Source organism: Myxocyprinus asiaticus, chromosome 12, assembly GCF_019703515.2.
Source record: "Myxocyprinus asiaticus isolate MX2 ecotype Aquarium Trade chromosome 12, UBuf_Myxa_2, whole genome shotgun sequence".
In the NCBI taxonomy this organism is placed as follows: Eukaryota; Metazoa; Chordata; class Actinopteri; order Cypriniformes; family Catostomidae; genus Myxocyprinus; species Myxocyprinus asiaticus.
In genome coordinates this window covers 11,721,726-11,746,007 of record NC_059355.1, presented here as the reverse complement: position 1 = coordinate 11,746,007, position 24,282 = coordinate 11,721,726, and the positions used below count along the sequence as shown (strand labels likewise).

Sequence of the window (24,282 nt, the reverse complement as noted above, 5' to 3'; positions counted from 1 at the left end):
TCAAATGGAGATCACAATTAAATGAAAAATCAGTATTTTTACCTATCCTTAATTTTATTATTTTTATTTGAAGCCATATTTGTGATTTTTATTAGGTACCTGGAACCTGCTTACATACCCTCGGTTGGGAATCACTGGCCTAATCTTTTGCTTAATTTGCACATTTGTGGTCTAATAATGTACAGTATAGAAGTGGTTCCTGCAAATGTAACTAACTATTTTTACATTTATAGTTTTATTTGAGTTGTTGAAAATCGCTCCTTTCAGGATCTGGCGTATGAATAATAAAGTTTGGGTGACTCTGAAGGCACCAGGTGGTTGAGGTAGCTGAAAATGGCTCATCACCTGTTGTAGTCGCAGCTGTCTAGCTCCTGCTAGTGCTACATTTGTGTGGTGAATTTGACAAATAGACAGATTCACACATAGAAACTGGGACCAGAAATGCCTACAAATAATGCCTACATATAAACTCTCTTCTTGTTATTCCCTTTGAATGAATAAAACTTGCAGATTCATGGATCTCCTCTGATTTTTATGTGTCCTGTCCCGCTGTGACAGCTGATGTCTAGGCACTGGCCTGACCCACTATCCCCCTCTCCACTATCCCCCTCTTCACAACTAAGATTGAGGGATGACAGAGGCAGTGGGGGTGGACAAGAGGAGGGTTATATTTAGAATGGCAGGATTAAATAACAACCCCTTCAGCCTGGGAATCTTTTCACCACTCTGTCCTTTTCCAACTCGGACCGTGTGGCAAGCAGACCTGCGGCCACCTTATCTCCTTTTTTCTTTCCTAGTCCTCAAATTCCCATCTCAAAACACAATATCATGGATCCAAAAGCCATTAAGGAGGAACTGCGGCTATTCCAGAGCACCTTGCTTCAGGATGGATTGAAGGAACTCTTGAATGAGAACAAGTTTGTGGACTGCACTTTGAAAATCGGTGACCGCTGCTTTCCTTGCCACCGCTTGATCATGGCCGCCTGCAGCCCCTACTTCAGAGAGCTGTTCTTCTCGGAGGACGGCAAGGAGAAGGAAAGTGGCAAGGAAGTGGTTCTGGATGATGTAGATCCCACCATCATGGATATGATCATCCAATACTTGTACTCTGCTGAGATTGACTTGACGGACGACAACGTTCAGGAGATATTTGCTGTGGCGAACCGTTTCCAGATACCCTCAGTGTTTACAGTATGCGTGAATTATCTCCAGAAGAAGCTGTCCTTGTCCAATTGTCTTGCCGTCTTCAGGCTTGGCCTGGTCCTCAGCGTTCCCAGACTTGCCATAGCAGCACGTGACTACATTGCAGACCGCTTTGAAACTGTGGCTGCTGAGGAGGAGTTCCTTCAGCTGGCACCCCATGAGCTCTTGGCCCTGATTGGTGGAGACACGCTCAACGTGGAAAAAGAGGAAGTCGTGTTCGAGTCAGTGATGAAGTGGGTGCGCAGCGACAAGGCAAAGCGTGCCAAGAGTCTAGGGGAAGCGTTTGAGTGCATCCGCTTCCGTCTGCTTCCTGAAAAGTACTTCCGGGAGAAAGTTGAGACTGATGACATCATCAAGGCTGATCCAGAACTCTTGAAGAAGCTGCAAGTCATCAAAGATGCCTTTGGAGGAAAACTCCCTGAGAAGAAGATGGAGAAGAAGGAAGGTGAGGTAAATGGTGAGGCCGGAGGAGAAGAAGAGGAGTTGTTGCCAGGGTACTTGAATGATAACCGTAGATTGGGGATGTACGGACGAGATCTGATCGTCATGATCAATGAAACAGCAGCAGTGGCATACGATGTGGGTGAGAACGAGTGTTTTCTGGCTGCAGTGTCAGAGCAGGTGCCAAAGAACCATGTGAGTCTTTGCACCAAGAAGAACCAGCTTTATATCGTCGGTGGCCTGTTTGTTGATGAAGAAAGCAAAGAGTCTCCTCTGCAGTGCTACTTCTACCAGGTACGTGATCAAATGAACCCTCAAAAACCAAATTACTTTGAAAACGTCATGCTGTTGCATTGATCAATTAGCCTAAAAATTCATGCTGGTCTTTTCAACTTTAATCTGTACACAAGAAAATTGATACCTTTTAAGGTACAAGTGCTATCATTGGGGTGATACGTTCAAGGGAGGTTTTTTTGAACTTCTAGTTACATAATAGTACCCCAAGGCCCTGTTGAGTACCTTTAAAGGTACATTTATGTTTTGTTCCTCTGGGAACAAAAATGTACCTGTACCTTTTTCCTCTAAAGGGTACAATTATCTACCCCAAAACTCTAACTAGAGGTACAAAAATGGATCCCTTGAGGGGTATCACTCCAGTTACAGCTGTTATAATTTACAAGGTACAGTTTAATACATTTTCTGAGTGTAAAAAGAATCATAACCTATCCTAATTTGATTTTCTGTGGTTGACCCCAGCCAATTACATACTTAATGGCCTTATTTTTATCTTCAACTCATTGTCTAGAGATGTTGTAAAATGTTGTCTTAGTTTGAAATATGTAATTCCTGGCAAATTTGAAAAGCATTTAATTTTTGTCCTGTTGTTGCAGCTGGACACTCTTGCGGCTGAATGGAGGGCCATGCTGCCTATGCCCAGCCCCCGATGCCTGTTCAGTTTGGGTGAATGTGAGAACCTGCTATTCGCCATAGCTGGCAAAGACCTGCAGACCAACGAGTCTCTTGATTCAGTCATGTGCTACGACACTGAGTACGACATTTCAATTCAGCTGATCTTTTCTTATATAAGTCAGTGTGTTTTTATTTCACAAACAATTGAACTGCTCCTTTCTCTTTCTGTCCAAGTGTCTAGCTGTATATTCAGTTTGATTGTACCCTTCACATACATACAAGTAGGTAAGGGCTCAAACTTGGTGTTTCAATATTTCATGTCATTACAGAAGGATGAAATGGAGTGAGACCAAGAAACTTCCTCTGCATATTCACGGCCATGCAGTTGTCTCACATAACAACCTTGTGTACTGCATTGGAGGAAAGACAGACGACAAGTAAGTGTGTGTGTGTGTGTGTAAGTGAAATCAGTGGTGTTGGAGAACATATGGTGTAGTTTGCAGCTGTCTACGCTATGTCAAAGTTCCCTGTGACAGTCTCAACAATCCTCTCTGCAGTTTGAGAACTTTTAATTATTTTAGCTTCATATGGTCAGCATGGACACTTTACTAAAGATTCTAATTTGCCTTTAGTGAACAACTTTGGTATTTATTTAAATATCATTGATACACTACATGAAATCAACCCTATAGTGGGTAAAATTGCATCTTTCACTTCAGTAATCGCTGGGAGTGGGACTAGATCATTTACACCCAATGTCGAATAGGAAACTCCAGACTCACACGTACGTTTTTAATATCAGGTGAAGATTCACCATTATGCACCTCATGCCAGAGTCCACTGTCTCTGAAGCACATGCTGGTTTTATTATTTCTTTTAGGAAATAGTTTTATTCAACTGATGCTTTTGAAGAGAAAGTTAACCCTGAATCAGAGTTTTTATCGAAAATACATTTTACAAATCTTACATAGGTTTTATTCAATGTACCCTTTATTTCCCAACCTTTTTTTGTCATAAGTACCCTCACAGCACTAAGGCTTAAGTACCCCTTCAAAAGGCCAAAGACATGTACAAAAGACTAAATATAATTTAACATTCACATTAATATAGCAGGTGGGTTATGAAGAAACGTCACTGTATTTTGGGGTTTTTATCAGATGGCTGTTAAAAAAAAAAAAAAGAAAAGAAAAAACGGCGGTGTGTGTGTGTGTGTATATATATATATATATATATATATATATATATATATATATATATATATATATATATAATGATAAACGGAAATGAAATACAAAAATTAAATAAGGTACAACCAGGGCCGTAACCAGGGTTTGAAAATTAGTGAGGTCCACAGTGAGGTGTCAAGACTTTTACTAAAATTACACCTACAAATGCAACATATTCTATACATAAAAATTAAATATAAAAATTAAAGGACAGAAACCAATAATAATACTGAAATTATTTTTTAATCGTAAATGCAGTTAACAATATTAATACTGAAATTTTGTCACATAGAAATGCACATTTGACAATAATGCATTGATTTTGAGATGGGCAGAAAAATGTACTCATATTAACTACAGAAATATCAGCAAAAGTTAATTAACAACTAATTTATCTAGGGCTATGTTAACTCTTGTGAAGTGCACTAGTCCCTCCTGCATTTTAGAATCACATGACCATTTGAACACCACTCGCTTAATCTCAGTAAACATCTTGTTCTTGGACACTTTCACTGTCTAAACTAAATTATACATGCATGCAGACACTCAAAGGAGTTTTCAACTGCTTATTTTTTTTATTCAGTTGTACATAGCATCAAAATGTATTTTTAAATATGAAAAATTTACCAAAGTCCGGACCTCGATGACCTCATAGCTGGTTACGGCCATGGGTACAATGAAATAGAGGCTAATTCCAAAAGAAAATACAAACAGGGCATTAGCCTACGCGTATGCTTCAGCATACATTACCATAATAAATGCTTATATCATTCACTGCATTTTATATATTTAAGTACTTGCTTAAATCACTCACAGTATTTTATGCATTTAACACATGCTTAAATCACTCAAAGCATTCCATGCATTTCAAACCAGGCTTTAAGGACATGAATAACAGTTCAAACAATAAAATTCTCATTATACACACACAATCCACACACAACACGCATCACACCTATTCACAAAACTGGAAAATACTCTGGGCTATAAATCTTTAAATAAGATATGATTAATATTAAATTTACACACCCAGTCCTCACATGTATGCCAAAATGTGGTCAAACTCCACACATGTAATCCATATGCATCCATAAAAAACAACCCATAACAAATACTCAATTATAACATATGACTTTCATGAACACATATTTCATGCAATTTAACAACATTTTGTGTAGAATTTTATATTTACCCAAAGAATTCTCAAACGATGAACAAAACTGAGAGCTCTCTTTCATAGTGTATGTTCTCACCTTTCTAACATGAGAGAGTGCCGGAAAGCAGGTGTCACAAAACTCCGGTGTCGCAAAACTCCTGTTCTTAAAGGGGCCACGTTTATCATTGTCACAATTACCCTGGTGACCACTAGGGGTCGCCATGTATGTTTATTGTTCCCTGCCTGTCTTGTGTTTTGATTATGGGTTTTGTAGTTGTTGTCATTGTCTTTGTTTCATTGGTTCTTGTGATTATTAGTCCCAGGTGATCCTTGTTTCCTCGTTTGCCCCTTGTGTATTTAATCCCTTGGTTTTCCTGTGTTCTTTGTCAGTTGTTACCCTTCATGGATGTAATGGTTTGTTCTGATTTCATGTTTTAGTTTCCTATGTTTAATTTCCTGAGTTTTAATTAAATAAGCCTGCATTTAGATCCTCTTTCTCTCGACTCCTTCCTGCAAATGTTACAATCATTTTGGTCACATTCTAGCTCTTTAAATGTAGTCCATTAATTACTATGATATCTTGCATATATTAAATTCCATACAGTTGAAGTCAGAAGTTTACATACACTTAGGTTGTCATTAAAACTCATTTTTTAACCACTCCACAGATTTAATATTTGCAAACTATAGTTTTGGCAAGTCGTTTAGGACATCTACATTGTGACAGACAGACAGATTGTTTCACTTTTAATTGACTATATCACAATTCCAGTGGGTTAGAAGTTTACATACACTAAGTTAACTGTGCCTTTAAGCAGCTTGGAAAATTCCAGAAAATAATGTCAAGCCTTTAGACAATTAGCCAATTAGCTTCTGATAGGAGGTGTACTGAATTGGAGGTGTACCTGTGGATGTATTTTAAGGCCTACTTTCAAACTCAGTGCCTCTTTGCTTGACATCATGGGAAAATTAAAAGAAATCAGCCAAGACCTCAGAAAAACAATGGTGGACCTCCACAAGTATGGTTCATCCTTGGGAGCAATTTCCAAATGCCTGAAGGTACCACGTTCATCTGTACAAATAATAGTATGCAAGTATAAGCACCATGGGCCACGCAGCCAGGGTTGGGGAGTAACGGAATACATGTAACGGGATTACGTATTTAAAATACAAAATATAATTAACTGTATTCCACTACAGTTACAGTTTAAATCATTGGTATTTAGAATACAGTTACATTCAAAAAGTATTTTGATTACTGAAGAGATTACTTAAAATGTTATTGTCATTTGTTTCATTTAATATTTAGTCCTTTCAGATGGAAAACATTTATACATATTAATGATGTGATCCAAAGTGCATTTGAACAGCGGTGAAACACTTTCTTATGATATGTTACATTCATACGAGCAGACAGAGAAGTAAGTTTGAAATAAGTTTGGAGCAGAAGAAATAGAAATAAGCCTTGTGTAAATTGTCAGCTTTACGCTAAGCCAAAATGCTATTTCTAGCCATTTTACATGCACGTTACCAGGCACGATCATATTTTTTTAACAAGAAAATTCACTTTGGATCATAATTTCTTTTTTTCTAGTAAGACCTTTGATATTAGGGCAAAAATTGTATTCTTGATGATAATTTTTGTATTGTTTTCCTGTAAAAATATCTAAAAATCCTTAAAAAAGATCAATTTGATTTATCTTGTTTTAGAAACAACACTGCATAAGATATTTAGGTTTTTCAGAGAATGTATTTTTAATGTGTGTATTTTGTTTTACTGTACTGGCAGAGTTTTTAATGTCAAAACAAGTGAAAAAAATCTACCAGTGCTGAAGAAGTAATCAAAAGTATTTAGCATGTGTTACTGACATTGAGTTATCTAACGGAATACGTTACAAATTATATTTTAGAGCATGTATTCTGTAATCTGTAGTGGAATACATTTCAAAAGTAACCCTCCCAACCCTGCACGCAGCCATCATAATACTCAGGAAGGAGACACATTCTGTCTCTTAGAGATGAATGTAGTTTGGCGCGAAAAGTGCAAATCAATCCCAGAACAACAGCAAAGGACCTTGTGAAGATGCTGGAGGAAACATGAAGACAAGTATCTATATCCACAGTAAAACGAGTCCTATATCGACATAACCTGAAAGCCTGCTCAGCAAGGAAGAATCCACTGCTCCAAAACTGCCATAAAAAAGCCAGACTACAGTTTGCAAGTGCACATGAGGACAAAGATCTTACTTTTTGGAGAAAAGTGCTCTGGTCTAATGAAACAAAAATTGAACTGCTTGGCGATTATGACCATTGTTATGTTTGGAGGAAAAAGGGTGAGGCTTGCAAGCCGAAGAACACCATCCCAACCGTGAAGCATGGGGGTAGCAGCATCATGTTGTGGGGGTGCTTTGCTGCAGGAGGGACTAGTGCACTTCACAAAATAGATGGCATCATGAGGAAGGAAAATTATGTGGATATGTTGAAGCAACATCTCAAGACATCAGCCAGGAAGTTAAAGCTTGGTTGCAAATGTGTCTTCCAAATGGACAATGACCACAAGCATACCTCCAAAGTTGTGGCAAAATGGCTTAAGGACAACAAATTCAAGGTATTGGAGTGGCCATCACAAAGCACTGACCTCAATTCGATAGAAAATTTGTGGGCAGAACTGAAAAAGCGTGTGCGTTCAAGGAGGCCTACAAACCGGACTCAGTTACACCACTTCTGTCTGGAGGAATGGGCCAAAATTCCAGCAACTTATTGTGAGAAGCTTGTGGAAGGCTACCCAAAACATTTGACCCAAATTAAACAATTTAAACACAATGCTACCAAATACTAACAAAGTGTATAAAAACTTCTGACCCACTGGGAATGTGATGAAAGAAATAAAAGCTGGTATAAATCATTCTCTCTACTATTATTCTGACATTTCACATTCTTAAAGTAAAGTAGTGATCCTAACTGACCTAAGACAGGGAATGTTTTCTATGATTAAATGTCAGAAATTGTAAAAACTTAGTTTAAATGTATTTTGGCTAAGGTGTATGTAAACTTCTGAGTTCAACTGTATAAACATGTTTATTGTTTATATGTATAATTTGTACCATAATTAAGTATTTGCATTAACATATATAACAATAGTTAAAACGGTACTGTCTCTTTAAGAATTTTGGTTAAGCCCAGTTGCATGGCTTCTTTAATGTATCCGTGCAACAGTATGTGTGACTAGAATGAAACACTTCTTTTTTTTTATTATTATTTATGATCAACTACTGACTATAATGAACTAAGAAGGATATTAAAGGAGACATTATTCAGTGACAAATGGATTTCGTGGAGATCGTCTTTGGACATGCATTCAAACCAAACTTTTACTCTCAACTTGCAGTTAAAGGATCTCGATGCTTGAAGATAGTCAAACGTACAGTGTTATTATGAAATAAATAAATAAAATAAATACAAATATAAAGTACCTTTTAAACCTTGTAACACCTCAAATATTTAAAACATTGTTTCCCTTTCTTGGTAATTATGAATGAAAAACATTACAAACAACATATCTTTTAAAGAGAAAATAAGGCTTGAACTTCTTAGTTTTACACTTGGGTTTGTCTTTTAATGCCTTGAGAGACTTCAGAAGACATAACAACGTATCCGGTAAGGGAACATAGTGAGCAACGTTGCTCCCTGGTTTTTACGGTGCATTGAGGGATTTTTTAGGGAGTGAATGTTTCAGTGCACTGGTGTTTTTTATTTATTTATATTTTTTTTTCCCTCCCCTTTTCTCTCCAATTTGGAATGCCCAATTCCCAGTGCGCTCTAAGTCCTCATGGTGGCGTAGTGACTCACCTCAATCCGGGTGGCGGAGATCAAATCACAGTTACCTCCGCGTCTGAGACCGTCAATCTGCGTATTTATCACGTGGCTTGTTGAGCGCGTTACCGCGGAGACGTAGCACGTGTGGAGGCTTCACGCTATTCTTCGCGCCATCCACGCACAACTCACCACGTGCCCCACCGAGAGCGAGAACCACATTATAGTGACCACGAGGAGGTTATCCCATGTTACTCCACCCTCCCTAGCAACCGGGCCAATTTGGTTGCTTTGGAGACCTGGCTGGAGTCACTCAGCACGCCCTGAATTCGAACTTGCGACTCCAGGGGTGGTGCACTAGTGTTATTTTTAAGTATTTATAAGTATTTTGCGATTGAGACAGGCCAAAAAATGGCTGGCTCCCTGATCAATAACCTGACTACTGAACTAGGGAGCTGATTGAGATGCACCTTATATTAAAAGATTTTACAGGGGATTTTAAGAAAACGATATTGGAAATGTTCAAATGAAGACTGCGATTTAATCAGAAAATCTATATTTTACCCAGCCCTAGTCCCTGTTATTATTTATTTGAGCCATACATTTAGTTTTAAAGGTTCAACATAGCAAAATCAAATTCTTTTCGTGCACCCCTTGGAACCTGCTTACGTACCCCTGGGGTGAAATGGCATTTGCAATACTTTCAGAACGTGACATATTTTGTGTGAAACAGGATATTCAATGGATATTATAAGGACTTTATTTTATCCATCATGAATTGATTGGATCATGAAATACTGGGCGTTCCATACCAGAACAGTGGTTGGAATGGAGAGGTTGAAAAATAACAGGGCTTGGTGATGGAAACTCATTTCAGTGCCGGAGCAAGTTATTACATTTTGATGAAAGATTACTTTTTTTTCTTCTTTGAAATAACATGCACTGATGAATCCCAATAAGACCAGTAATTTATATTAAGAAAGTAAATAGGGTTAATGTTGATTTCATGTTGGTTTTAGCCTGTTAAAAAAGTGTCAACTATAGTAGATTAAATGACCACAGAAATCCTCTCTCTTTCCTCTCTCTCAGCAAAGCTATCAGTAAAATGTTTGTGTACAACCACAAGCAGTCAGAATGGCGCGAACTGGCAGCTATGAAGACGTCCAGAGCGATGTTTGGTGCTGCAGTTCATAAGGGAAAAATTATCGTAACTGGAGGAGTGAATGAAGATGGTCTTACCGCTTTATCTGAAGTCTATGATTTTGGAACAAACAAGTAAGTATTCAACATAGTTGCCTCATTATGAATAGTGCAACTGAACAAAGACCAAACTACTGTATCAGCTATATACAGCTCATTATATGAAACACTGTAAAAAGATGTCAGAGACAGGGATGGCAAGGGATGATGTCAGAGACAGTTTAGTAGAAATGGAGCACTGGTATTAAAATGAATGGGTGAAATTAAATGATTTAAGTCAACGGGTGTAGAAAAGGTTGTCCCACCTCACAAGCAGGCTTGATGGAGCATTAACGTGATACTGAAAGCTGATTGGCTTGAATGGTTACCTCTGATAATGATTGGTTATGAACGCGGAAGGAGGCAAATTTCATTTTGCCTCCGTTTGGCTTTTTTTTGGGTGCTTTTTGAATGGAAGCAGATAAAGATGCACCATTTGAATATCCATTTTAATTGGTCAGTTTACTAATGGGAGGAGGCATTATGCCGTCAGCCTCCTCTGGCATTCATACCGATTCATACAGTAATTTAAACTCACTTGTATTCTGCACATGAAAGACAGATATATAGAAAAACGCTGCCACTGATCACCTGTCTGTCAACTCAAGAACATACATGCGCATTAGGTGAACCAGCCTGAAAAACAGTTCGTTTTTTTTTTGTGTGATCTGAGCTAAAGCAGCACAATATATAATACAATTGTTGTCAGAATTAACGGCTGATTTGAAATATGTTCTTTGATCGTAATCTTGACCAACCGTTTTGGAGATTTCGGTCTTTCCCCATTCAAGTAGATAGGAGTTGCACTTGTATGCAACTTGTTTACATAGAAAATAGCTACCTGGGAGCGTTTGAAAGATGGCCAATGAGTTGGCTGACTTGCCGTAAAATTTCATTTAAATTTGTCCATCCTTTTCTTATAAAAAAAAAAAGAATAAAAAAAAGAAAAATTCAAAGTTACAGTGAGGCACTTACAATGGAAGTGAATGGGGCCAATTTTTGGAGGCTTGTAATTTTATAAAAGCACTTACATTAATTCTTTTGTTTAAGCATTTGTATTATTTGTGCTGTAAAGTTGTTTAAATCATAATTTTTACAGTCATTTTAGGGTTTAGGGTTTATTGACTTTACACCGTTATGGCAACAAAGTTGTCAAATTGGCTATAACTTTACACAGAAAAGGTTAGTAAGTGATTTTATCACACTAAAATCATGTTTACATGCATATTGATTATGTCTTGTTGCTATACTTTTGAAACAGTGAGAATTGTAACATTTAAAAATTGGCCCCATTCACTGCCATTTCAAGTACCTCACTATTACCTTGATTTTTGCTTTTTTTTTTTTTTAAAGAAAAGGAGGGGCAAGTCAAAATAATTTTTTGTGGTTATCAGTATTATGCCACAAAAGCTGTCGATTGAGCTTTATTTTTATTGAACCCGGAATATTCCTTTAAGTATAATTATCATTAATTTATATTGTGTCTTTACTCTCAGGTGGGACACATTCACAGAGTTTCCTCAGGAGCGCAGCTCTGTGAATCTCGTGAGCACTGGTGGAAAACTCTATGCAGTCGGTGGATTTGCAATTGTAGAGCTGGAGGACAAAAACATTGGACCCTCCGAGATCACTGACGTCTGGCAGTAAGTCCCACCGGCTAATTCTCTGTCCAGTTGCATGAGCTTATGAGGCATTCACACATACACTATATTGCCGAAAGTATTCGCTCACCCATCCAAATAATTGAATTCAGGTGTTCCAATCACTTCCATGGCCACAGGTGTATAAAATGAAGCACCTAGGCATGCAGACTGCTTCTACAAACATTTGTGAAAGAATGGGCCGCTCTCAGGAGCTCAGTGAATTCCAGCGTGGTACTGTGATAGGATGCCACCTGTGCAACAAGTCCAGTCGTGAAATTTCCTCGCTACTAAATATTCCACAGTCAACTGTCAATGGTATTATAACAAAGTGGAAGCGATTGGGAATGACAGCAACTCAGCCACGAAGTGGTAGGCCACGTAAAATGACAGAGCGGGGTCAGCGGATGCTGAGGCGCATTGTGCGCAGAGGTCGCCAGCTTTCTGCAGAGTCAATCGATACAGACCTCCAAAGTTCATGTGGCCTTCAGATTAGCTCAAGAACAGTGCGTAGAGAGCTTCATGTAATGGGTTTCTATGGCCGAGCAGCTGCATCCAAGCCATACATCACCAAGTGCAATGCAAAGCGTCGGATGCAGTGGTGTAAAGCACGCCGCCACTGGACTCTAGAGCAGTGGAGACGCGTTCTCTGGAGTGACGAATCACGCTTCTCCATCTGGCAATCTGATGGACGAGTCTGGGTTTGGCAGTTGCCAGGAGAACGGTACTTGTCTGACTGCATTGTGCCAACTGTGAAGTTTGGTGGAGGGGGATTATGGTGTGGGGTTGTTTTTCAGGAGCTGGGCTTGGCCTCTTAGTTCCAGTGAAAGGAACTCTGAATGCTTCAGCATACCAAGAGATTTTGGACAATTCCATGCTCCCAATTTTGTGGGAACAGTTTGGGGATGGCCCCTTCCTGTTCCAACATGACTGCGCACCAGTGCACAAAGCAAGGTCCATAAAGACATGGATGAGCGAGTTTGGTGTGGAAGAACTTGACTGGCCTGCACAGAGTCCTGACCTCAACCCGATAGAGCACCTTTGGGATGAATTAGAGCGAAGACTGCGAGCCAGGCCTTCTCGTCCAACATCAGTGTCTGACCTCACAAATGCGCTTCTGGAAGAATGGTCAAAAATTCCCATAAACACACTCCTAAACCTTGTGGAAAGCCTTCCCAGAAGAGTTGAAGCTGTTATAGCTGCAAAGGGTGGGCCGACGTCATATTAAACCCTATGGATTAAGAATGGGATGTCACTTAAATTCATATATGTCTAAAGGCAGATGAGCGAATACTTTTGGCAATTTAGTGTATGTTAAAGTAAACAACTATACATTCAGCATTTGCGTCATTCAACCAATAAATCTACAAAAAAAAAAAAAAACAAAAACAAAAAAAATTTAACTCAAAGTAAATCAGATTCCAAAAGGAATGGAAACCTACCAAAAAGATCCCCACCTGAATAGAGCTGGAAATACTATTCTAGAAGTCAAAAGAAGTAGCTTGTATTTATCTTGAAGTATATTTCTTGCTGTTTCCGTAGGTATGAAGAGGACAAGAAGTCATGGAGTGGTATGTTAAGAGAGATGCGCTACGCCTCTGGCTCCTCCTGCGTTGGCATGCATCTAAATGCTGCTAGAATGCCCAAACTCTAAAGGATGCCACTCTCTCCATGAGAAGCTAAGGGAACTAAAAGCTAAGCTGAGACAAAGATTCTGGGTTTCCTTGGGGTTTTTACTTTTACATTTTAGACACAACACAATTGTTATGAAATGTGTGTGTAAAGTTTTGTATTGGTAATAATATAATAGAAATAAACTCAAGTTCTCTATAACTAGGTAATGTATGTGCAATTTAAACCATACCAACTTAATTTTGGCTTACTTGTGGCTTTATCTAGCAGAAAGTTTATTTCCTTGAAAGCTGCAAAACAAAGAGCTGTGTGCTGTGGAAGTTATTGTGGTATTGGAGTTATTGAATGTATTTCCTACCTGGATAAATGTGAATGCATGTGAATTTGAGTGTTTGCAACAGCAGGATAGTTCATGTGAAAGTGAACATTCTGTCATAATGTCCATGCTGCTTTTTTCCATACAGTGAAAGCATACAATGACCAGTGGTTATAAATTCCCCAAAACATCAAAAAGTACCAAAATGTGCACTCTCTTGTGCATCTTGCAGATTATGCTGCAATGGATCTGAATCATCGCTGGATCTTCTGATGATGATGATGATGATGATGATGATGCAGATAGGGACTAGTTAAGAAGGATGGCTTCTTTTTCTTCTCATGAGCATAGCCATCACTAGACAGAACAAAAACAACATGCTCAACCAAATGCAAATGGATTTGTGTATTACTAGACTGATGGTGACTGTTGGTGCAATTTTTCACCACTTTTTCACAGTTATAAATAATGTCCCCAAAAGCCAGTCACCCCAATTGTTGGGCACTTTCGAATGCAATTGATATGCTCAATAGCTCAGACACACTGAAACCATGTCCTGTAAGGAGAAGCTGCTTGACTGAATCACTGTGTGATTTCTTTATATTACAAATAAAAATAAATGCAATGAATGGGGAGCAGCTCAGGTTTTGAATTGTTGACAAAAATAAATGCATCATACACTGTTTTCTATGTTATGGCTCAACAAATCCAAACACTAAAGTTAGATTCAGTGGAGTCAAGTGTATTTAGCATTTATTTAAATAACCTTTAAAAGCTGCTCACGTCCAATGGTTGATGAAATACTTATCTGTCATAGAAAGCAACATTAAAACAAAGAGTTCACTACTTTGGCAAAACAACTCTATTATGCCCAATTGAGAGAAACTAGACAAATTCAAGTTAACAGAATACAAACCAAGGAATTATTATTATCGTTATTATTTATGTTGTAGTGTTTTATGAGGTTCACTGTTAAAATATATATATATATATATATATATATATATATATTTACAGTAAAACACCGGCAGTTGTGGTTACCATAAATTTACCATAAAAATAAGGTGACCAAGTTTAGGGATTTATGGGATGTAATTTTGATGTCTGTAGATTTTGCTGTTCACTACCGTTTATATAATTAAATGATGTAAACTTTGTGTGCTAACCTTCTGGAACTATAAAAGTCTGCTTTTCACTTTAAAATAAATGTTTAATCACCGTAGTAACTACAAAAGTCCACATGACAACTTAAAGTACATCAAGAGTGACCTTTTCCAGGAGCAATAATTAATGCACATGTAGAGTTACTCACACAAACACAAAACACCATCAGGGTAACATGTGACATAAACATTAATTAAACTACTTAAAATATAACACAGAACCCTCCAATGTGCATAACCAATACATATAGAAACATAACTATTCACATAAAATATAATGAAATGTGACTGGTCATGCAGGGACTTCTTGAAACGCTCGATCATTGTTTTTTAATGTCTCTTGTTAAACATACATTTTTACCCTTATTTATATGGTAAAATCATAATTCTTACATCTAAAAAATATCAATTTTTATAATACTTTACCGTAAAATGACATGTATTGTCTTGTTTAATATATTATATTTTACCGTATATGTTATGGTGATTAATCAATTTAAAAAAATTTATTGTAGCAATTTTACATTCTTTTATCATTGAAATTACAGACTTTTTTACAGTGTTTTATTAACTGTGACGGCAACAAAAAGAGCTCTTAAAGTTTTGTAAAGTTTAACTTTAGCCAATTACTCATCATAGGAGCAAAATGGCTCATCTAAAGAAACGTAAAGGAAAATAAACATGAGACATCAGGGAATTAAACAATGTAGTTTTATTATAAATTACTGCAGTAATCATACAGGAAATGCAATTTATTAATATAGAAAATGTAATTAGTTGTATAACAGATTATATAGAATATGAATAACAGTCTTATTGTTAACGGAAACTAAAACAAAAACTACATTAAAATATTTTCATTGACTGAAATAAAATTAATATTCTAATTCTAATATAACATAATTAGACAAACTAAATATGCATTTTAATGACTTAAAAACAAAATAAAATAAAAATGACCACAAATTCATACTTTAAGTAATTGAATAAAAACATGAAAATTAATGCAAGCTGAGATTGAATATGTGTAACAAACGTATGTTTCTACATACTGTTGAAGATCCACTTAATGGTTCAGCTTGATTACTGCAAAACAACACAACAAAGAGCTTCACTTCCAGTTCAAAATTTAACATCAGACTGAAAGGCACTTGGTGAAAGCTGTGTTAATGTCACATGATTTATTTGACATAATTGGAGGTCACCCCAGCAACAGGGATTCTTCTGATGATGACTGATATTGGAGCCCTTATCCACAGCAATTCATCAATTTATTCTGTTAGCAAAAACACTAATGATAAAACCATTAGTCAACATTTCTCTCAATCCAAGCCATCTACCACTCTGACAAACAAAAAAGTACTTTGAAGTACCAAATACCATGCTACAGGAATATTGTAGTAATTTAGTCTTTTTCACCTTATTGTTGTATAAATTGGACTCCAATTGAGTCCAAGTTGGACTGTTTTAAGCTGTTTCTTTGCTCACTTCACTGTTGTCCTATGTCTGCACATGTAAATGTCAAAATCTGTAAAAACAATGTTTATTTATTTTCTGTTATTTATTAGGTCCACACTCAGGAGAAACTGAATAAACAGGTTGAGGTCAAAATAAAACAGGGCAAACACACCAGGCTGAAACTAAACTAATGACACTAATATAACATGCACCAACCACACACATTGTAAAGAAAATCCTGTTAAATTTACGGTAAAAAACTGGCAGCTGTGTTTGCCAGAAATTCACAGTAAAAAATACGGTAACCACGTTTCAGGCTTTACGGGATGTAATTTTGATGCCTGTATATTTTACGGTGCATTACCATCGTTTATATTATTAAATAATAAACTTGATATATTAACCTTCTGAAACTGTAAAAATCTGCTTTTCACTTTATAATGTATTGTTAATCACTGTAGTAATTACAAAAGGGCACATGATGACATGAAGTGCATCAATAGAGTCCCTTCCTGGAGCATTGACCAATACACATGTAGAGACAGTGCTCAATGTCACTCAAACACTAAACACCATCAGGGTAACACATGTGAAATTAAAATAATGGAGTAAATATTAACTAAACTACATCAAATATAACACAGAACACCCCAAAGTACATAAGTGATATTAAAAATAAGAAGAAACATAACTATTCCCATAAAATATAATAAAATGTACTGGGTCACGCAGGGAATTCTGGGAATGCCCGATTATTGTTTACCATAATTTTAACAATAATTTACCATAAAAAGTACATGTACTCTTTTGTTAAACAGAATATAAATTTTTACTGTCAATTACACAGAAAATCATCATTTACATAAATTATATTTTTACCAAATTTTACCGTAAAACTACATTAATTGTCTTTTTAAATATATTTTAAATGTTTACCGTATATTTTAAGGTAAATACCCATTAACCAATTAACGTTTTTTACTGTAGCATTTTTACAGTCTTTTACCATTAAATAACAAAAATGTTTTACATTGCACAGTAAGACATCTCTTTAAATCAACGATTGCTTTAAACACCCTATATGCTTTTCAGCAAAATTTAAAAATTAAAATATTTTATGAGGCACAAAATAATTAATGATACAGTGTAAAGTGTAAAAGGTAACATACAAAAATACCAAAACAGCGTTTGGAAACAAGAATTGTAATTGATAAATTATATGTGACAAACTACCCCAATTTTAAAAATGTGACAACATGCCCCAACATTAAAATCAGTTTTTCCTGAGAACACATTTAAACCCTTCTGTATAAATGTGCCTTCATAATATAGTTGAGCGTTGCCTTCATGTATGCCAGTGTCGTTTTATTGTGTTCACTTGTTTACCCAAGAGCTGTAACAAAAACATTAAAACATTGGAGGGTAGAATGGGTAAGAAATATCATAATCTGTATTCATATTTTGAAGTGAATTAAGGCAGTCGCACACCGGACGAGAAGCGCCATGCCGCGTGGCATCTAGGACACGGCACAGGTATCAAACACAGGGCACGTCAATGAGGTTCACATGGCAGACAGTACACATAAAAGTTTATAAGGTTTTTCCATTCTTAAAGAATGAACAAGGCTAGAGTAAATAATATATGTTCATTGATAATGATTTGGGTTTGAGTTGCGCTCCTTGGCGCGGCAGAAATTTGAGCAGCCTCCAGAGTTGTAGGTGGACAGACGCCGAGTGGCGACAGCAGTGTGCGTACATTCATAGAAAACAATTGTTTTGAATTTTAGAACGCGCCATGTCGCCAGGTGCGTCCAGTGTGCGACCCCCTTTATAGTAAGATTGGTATGGTCAAGCTCAACATCTCAACCCCGTCACATGAAATTAAGATATTAAATCAGTACTTTTTAATGTGATATTTTTTTTATCCATAAATATATATTAAATTTATTAATATTATGCATGCTATGTGGTTTTCTGTCCTACACCACATGAGGAACAGTGGCCATTTTGAGCAAAAATCCACAACTCAGTTACACGACCCTGTCACATTTCCTCACTGTAAACCTGTGATGGGGTTGAGTTATTCTGTATATTTATTAATATTGTAACAAAAATATGGAATAGTCCATGTTTTATATATTACAAATTCTATATAATTACTTGAATGAAACATGGTGTTAAAATATGTGGGTCAACTATAAAAAGTCAACAAACTTTAAAAAAATAAAAAAGTCATCTAGTGGTTGCAGAGTTGTGACGGGGTTGAGATGAAAAGTAAAAAAAAAAAAAAAAAGAAAATATTCCATGTTGAAATATTACAGAATTCCAGGAATGACCCAATTATAAAAGTATTTTATATTTAAAAAAAATATTAAAGTTCCTATTGGCACATCATAAAAATGATACAATTTGCCTAAGACAAATCAGTAATGACTAACAATAATTTACATATTTGTATTTAGTTTTATGCTATATAGATCTTGTGACACCAGAATAAAATTTTTAGAACTACTGCAGTAAAAAGGGCAGTAAAATGTGAAATAAACAAGAAAACATGGTGCCACATTTATTGTTGAGTTATTCAGATATAAAAGAACACAACTTGGTGTAATTTGATGTTTATCCCAGAATTTATTTATTTGCACTATTGGGGCAGACCTAGACAGTATCCTGAGCAGCGCTTCCAGTTCACAGGGAGATTGTGGTTATTGTTCGCCTTCTAGCTCCAGGGCATACTGGAGTTGACCCAGGCAGTGGCTCGGATGCTGGGGCAGACCCAGGGAGTGCCTCCATGACAGGAAGTGTTGCCATGACAAGAGGCTGTGACAAGAACTTCTGGGGCCGCTGATACTGCATAGGGGTTCTGAGAATGCAGCAACTGGAGCCTCTTATGTGGCAGTGACAAGAACCTCCTGTGTGGCCATGGCAGGAACTTCTTGTAAAGTCATAGCAGGGACCTCTGGTGAGCCTCTGACAGAGAGTTAACAGTGACAGGGATTTATGGGACCTGGGTAGCAAAAACAGGGAGCTCTGTCACTGAGGAGGACACTACAGAAAGGTCTGGGATCGCTCCAGTTTCTGGGGCTGCAGCGATAAGAACTTTTGGGATGGCTGTGGTGGGTACATCTGGGGTGGCACTTGCAGGAACCTCTGAGGAGGGATTTGGCAGGGACCTCTCAGGCAGCCCGTTGTAGAGACCTGTAAGGCAGAACATGGGTGGGACCATTGGTGCTACAGTGGCAGGAAACTTTAAAACAGCCATGGCAAGGAACTCTGGGAAGACAATAACAGAGATCTCTGGGGCAGCACATGGCAGAGATGTCTTGGGGTGGCAATGGCAGGTACTTTTTGGGAGGCACTGGCAGGAGGCTTTAGGGCAGCCATGACAGAGACCTGTGGGGAAGCCTTGTCAAGAACTTATGAGGCAGCTATGTCAAGAACTTCTGGGGTGAAACAGACACTAAACCTCAAGGGCAGCCTGTAATAGAGACCTGTGGGGCGGCCCTAGTCGGAATCTGTGGCAGATCTAGTCAGGGACCTCTGGGGTGGCTCCTGGCAAGGACTTCTGGGATGGACATGACAAGAATCTTTGGGGAGGCCTATGGTAGGGATCTCTGGGGCGGCAGTAGCAGTGAGCTCAAGGGTGGTACTGCCTGGAACCTCTGTTGTGGTCCTTGTCAGGGACATCAGAGGCAGCACTGGCCTGAAACTCTGGCACAGCCCATGGCAGAGACCCAAGGACATCTTGAGCAGGGACCACTGCGATGCCTTTGACAAGTTCTTCTGGGGTGGCACTGTCAGGAATCTCTGGGGCGGCCCATGGCAGGGACTTCTGGGGTGGACCATAGTAGGGATCTCTTGTTTGGCCTGTTGCAGAGACCTCTGGGAACCAGAGCATGTGAGTGGAGCATTGAGCTGAGCGGTGATAATTTCACCTGAGCGGAGAGCGCCTTTTTGAAGATTCCGCTCCGCTCGCTCAGGTCGCTCAGTGCCGCTCGCTCAACCCAGAATGCGCTTTGTGATATACTGGTTTGGGAATCTGCGAAATAAGCAATAGGCCTGAGGTTATGGAGCTCTAACATTGTTTTAGTGAAGTTGCAAACCTTATAACCTAAATAAATGCAAAGTATAAATCAAAGCTAAGAACGAGGATATCAAAAGGGAGTGTGGCCTGTGGAGAGACCGTGAGAATTAGCAAATATTCCTTTTGGAGTCATACCTGTCACATTGCCAGAGAACACGAGGATGTGCTACGTGAACATGGTAGCGCAGCAAAAGGTGAGCTAGTAGGCTATACTACTATTCGATAATAAATTACTAGATAAGTAAGGTATCTTGTTGTTTTGCCATCATGTCAGTGCAGCTGCCAGCTAGATACAGGCCCGGTTCTGTAGGGTTGCGAATGTTAGAGCACCCTCAATTGAATATGTAAGCTTAATAATACTGTATATTGGCAAAGCATTTTTCCTTGAATCCCGGCGAACACAAAAAATCCCAGCATCAAAACCAAGAAACATGTATGATCTTGCAGATCAGTGTCCTAATTTGCAGGCGGAGCATTCTGCTTTCATGCCTCTAATTGTACAATTGAGCATTTGATTGGTTAAGATTTCCGCTCTCGCATAGAGAATTTCATTGCGGAATTATCTCAGTAAGCCTACTCCACCGCCTGTTGCTTTCGATTTCTGCTTTGGGATAAAGTGGCGCATAACTGCTGGTCAGTTTCCCGAAGCCAAATCCACACCTTAACGAGAAGTGAAACATTAAAAAATTACTCTAGATTAGTGTTTGTGGATATCCTCTTCCGACATCGCTTGCTGCATTCATGCACAGAGAAAAAAACTATAAATGATTGTATATTAGAAAGAAAAAAAACATTTCTTAAACAAAGGCAGTGTAATTTGTGAATTAAATAATTTTTATTTGTTTTAGGATCATTAAACATGATTTAATCTAATATATATATTGGACAATATCTCACATTATGCAGGACAAATATTTTTTATTTGTTAAATCCATGGTTAAACCTTGCTGTACATATAAAGAGTGCATACACAAGACATGATTGTTGTCCAGATTCAATTTATAATGCTTTAAAAATATCAATAAAAAACAAAGGGGGTACATGCTATCTACTAATATAATAATTATTATATAAATAACCACAGTCCTTTAGATTGCATATGATTCGTACATATAAAATTGTAGGGAATATTAATAAAGCAACAACACTGCAAAAGAGAAAAACTTTCACTGCTCATTTCTGGATAACTTAATACACCCTTTAAAACTGAACACAAAATTAGGATGAAAAATTGCTCATTTTAATTTACAGACCCAAAGTCTGATAGCATTAAATCAGAAACATATTAATGTATCAAATCTATAATCATTCCATGGAGACAACCGAAGAACAATTATGAATTTCACTTTCACCTGCAATATTTTTCCTGGTACCAGTCCATGTTTTCATTATTGCCATAAACGACTCGAACAAACTTTAAAGTTGAAAAGATTGTAGTTTTCTGGGTCGGTTGTATCACTTGGGTCCAGTTTAAATTTAAAAGCGCAAACTTGCGCGAATGCGAGTTTCTGCGCCAACGCACATATGTTTTATCACTTGGCATGTTTGATGACTTGTTTAAAGTAAATAATGGTAGTTTAAAACTGAATTTTTTTTAAAGGTATTATTTGAAGATGTTGATGACATATGTGATAACAGAGAAATATATGACTGATTACAAATGATAATGAAGGTCTGGCAGACCCAATTATCTAACAGCAGTGTAAACCAGTCCAAAATAAACAGTGAGATTTTATATACAAAAACACAACAATACAATCACATAATTTCAGATGTGTGCATTACTAATCATTTGATAATTTAATAAATGTCGGCCTATAGTCTATATTTTACCCAGAGGGGCACCTCAGCCCATGTGGGCAAAGGGGCAGTTGCTTGGGCCACTGTAGCTACCCCCTGTATACGTGCTTGGAACCAAGTATACTACAGAGAAATTTAATGTCGGGATTTGAGTGAACGCTTTTTTACCGGTGAGCGGTACTTGAGCGGAGCGTTCGCTTGGGCCGTGAGCGGCTGAGCGAAGCGCACACGCATGGAGCGGGTTATTGAGCGGAGTGTCACACTGCTCCGCTTCGCTCACATGCTCTGCTGGGAACAGTGGCAGGAAGTTCAAGGGTGGCACAGGCTGGAATGTCTGTGGCAGTCCTTGGCAGAGACTTTGGGAGTGGCACTAGCCGTAATCTGGCACAGCCCATGGTAGGGATTTCTGAAGCACCCATTGCTAGGATTTTTGGGGTGAATATACCAAGTACCTTTGTGGTGGCCCATAATAGGGATCTCTAGGGTGGCCATGGCAGAGGACTCTGGGGCAGCAGTGGCCGGAACCTCTGGGGCATCAATTGTCGGAACATATGGGACATCCCTTGGCAGGGATCTCTGTTATGACCATGGCAGGAAACTTTGTGGTGGCCCAAGGCAAACATGTGGGGCTGACATGACAAGTTCTTCTGGGATGGCACTGTCAGGAATCTCAGGAGCAGCCCATGGCAGGGACCTCTGGGGTAGGCCATAGTAGGGATCTCATAGAAGAGACTTTGGGGGTGGCACTAGCCAGAATCTGACACAGCCCATGCGACAACTTTGACAAGTCCTTCTGGGATGGCACTGTCAGGAATCTCAGGAGCAGCCCATGGCAGGGACCTCTGGGGTAGGCCATAGTAGGGATCTCATAGAAGAGACTTTGGGGGTGGCATTAGCCAGAATCTGACACAGCCCATGGTAGGGACCTCTGGAGTGGCCCTTTGCAAGGACTTTTGGGGTGAATATGCCAAGTACCTTAGGGGTGACCCAGGTTGGGATCTCTAGGGTCGGCCCGGGGCAGAGGCCTCTGGGGTGGGATTGGCTAGAACCTCTGGGGTGGTCCTTGGCAGGGACCACTGGGGCAGCACTGGTCAGAATGCCTGGGGTGGCCAGGCATTCCAGGGCTGTTGAAGCAGAGACCTCTGGATCGACCCTTGGCATTCTGAACTCCCTTAGCATTCTACCAGGAGTGTGGCGGCCTCCTGGGCCTTGACGAGTGGCACCTCTCTAACAGACATTTGCAGAGCAGCGGGCTGGGCAACACCCAACACCTTTGCGAGGTTCTACAATATCTGGGTGGAACCGGTTTTGTCCCGTGTAGTGGCAGGCACAAGCAGGTAAGTCCGGGACAGCTGGCCGGGTGTATCGCTTGCGCATAGCGCCTTTCACCTCCCCTGAGCTGAAGACGTGTGCTGTTGACTCCCAGTAGTGTTCACAAACTGTGTTCCCTGGATGACTTCCTCCAAGTCCTGTGGCAGACGAGTTTGCGGAGAAACTCGCTGCCAGCTCAGTACATGTGCTACTGGGGTAGGTGCTCGCATGTGTTGGTTCCCCATAGGTAACCCCATGCGACATATATCTTCCGCTAATTCGTTTCCCTGTTGGTAAACTGTGTCTTCCTTGGGCAGAGGCTCCTCTGCCCAGGTCACCATGTTTGTAGAAACTCCTCCCTCGTAGGGTAGGACCTACCATGGGACTTCTCCACATGACATACTTCCGACAAAGCTCGGCAAGACCATGTGAAGTATTTTCACTCAAAATACCCAACCTCCCCGCCCCTCTGGGCAGGGTGTGGTCTCCGCGGTGTCTTCCCCTTGGGAGTGATACCCCCCCAACTTAGACCCGTGGCCCCAGTCGGTTACAAATTTCACTCTTTTTTTGGGGAGAGAAAAAAAAGAGAGGATAAGTGGCCACGACTGGGCTAGCCTGTCTCTATCTTTTGGGCAGTCGACTTGTCCCCAAAGGGCCGTTCGACACTCATAACAGCGTTGGGGGACGTTACGTGTCGGCCTGGTGCACTGTTTACGAGGCACACGTGGTCTGCCCGTCACACACCGCCAGTTCACGTAATACAGTTCAGCCAGTTGTGACGTTTCGTATAGGGACCCCTAATGTCACTACATCGACACAATGTCGAGTGAGTGACAGATAGGGAACGTCCTGGTTACTTGCGTAACATCCGTTCCCTGATGGAGGGAACGA

At 39.1% G+C, this 24,282-nt stretch overlaps 1 protein-coding gene across 2 annotated transcripts; it reads left to right on the top strand.

Annotated features, from left to right (window-relative positions):
- The first annotated feature begins 736 nt into the window (after window positions 1–736).
- LOC127448672 (kelch-like protein 41b) lies at window positions 737–14,789 on the top strand. Of its 2 annotated transcripts, XM_051711389.1 has the most exons (7): window positions 737–1,938; window positions 2,535–2,692; window positions 2,883–2,990; window positions 9,838–10,023; window positions 11,484–11,630; window positions 13,170–13,198; window positions 13,808–14,789. In XM_051711389.1, exons 1-7 carry the CDS (start codon window positions 829–831, stop codon window positions 13,846–13,848), a joined length of 1,779 nt encoding a protein of 592 aa, XP_051567349.1. In that variant the 5' UTR covers window positions 737–828; the 3' UTR covers window positions 13,849–14,789. The 2 variants fall into 2 exon arrangements, with proteins under 2 accessions (XP_051567349.1, XP_051567348.1); XM_051711388.1 differs by having other exon boundaries at window positions 13,170–14,734.
- Window positions 14,790–24,282: the final 9,493 nt, after the last annotated feature.

Excerpts from the sequence above, each read along its gene's own strand:
- LOC127448672 (XM_051711388.1), top strand. The coding sequence starts at position 829 with ATGGATCCAAAAGCCATTAAGGAGGAACTGCGGCTATTCCAGAGCACC. Across the intron at positions 2,693-2,882 it reads GTCATGTGCTACGACACTGA|AAGGATGAAATGGAGTGAGA; the intron begins GTACGACATTTC and ends ATGTCATTACAG. Across the intron at positions 11,631-13,169 it reads GAGATCACTGACGTCTGGCA|GTATGAAGAGGACAAGAAGT; the intron begins GTAAGTCCCACC and ends CTGTTTCCGTAG.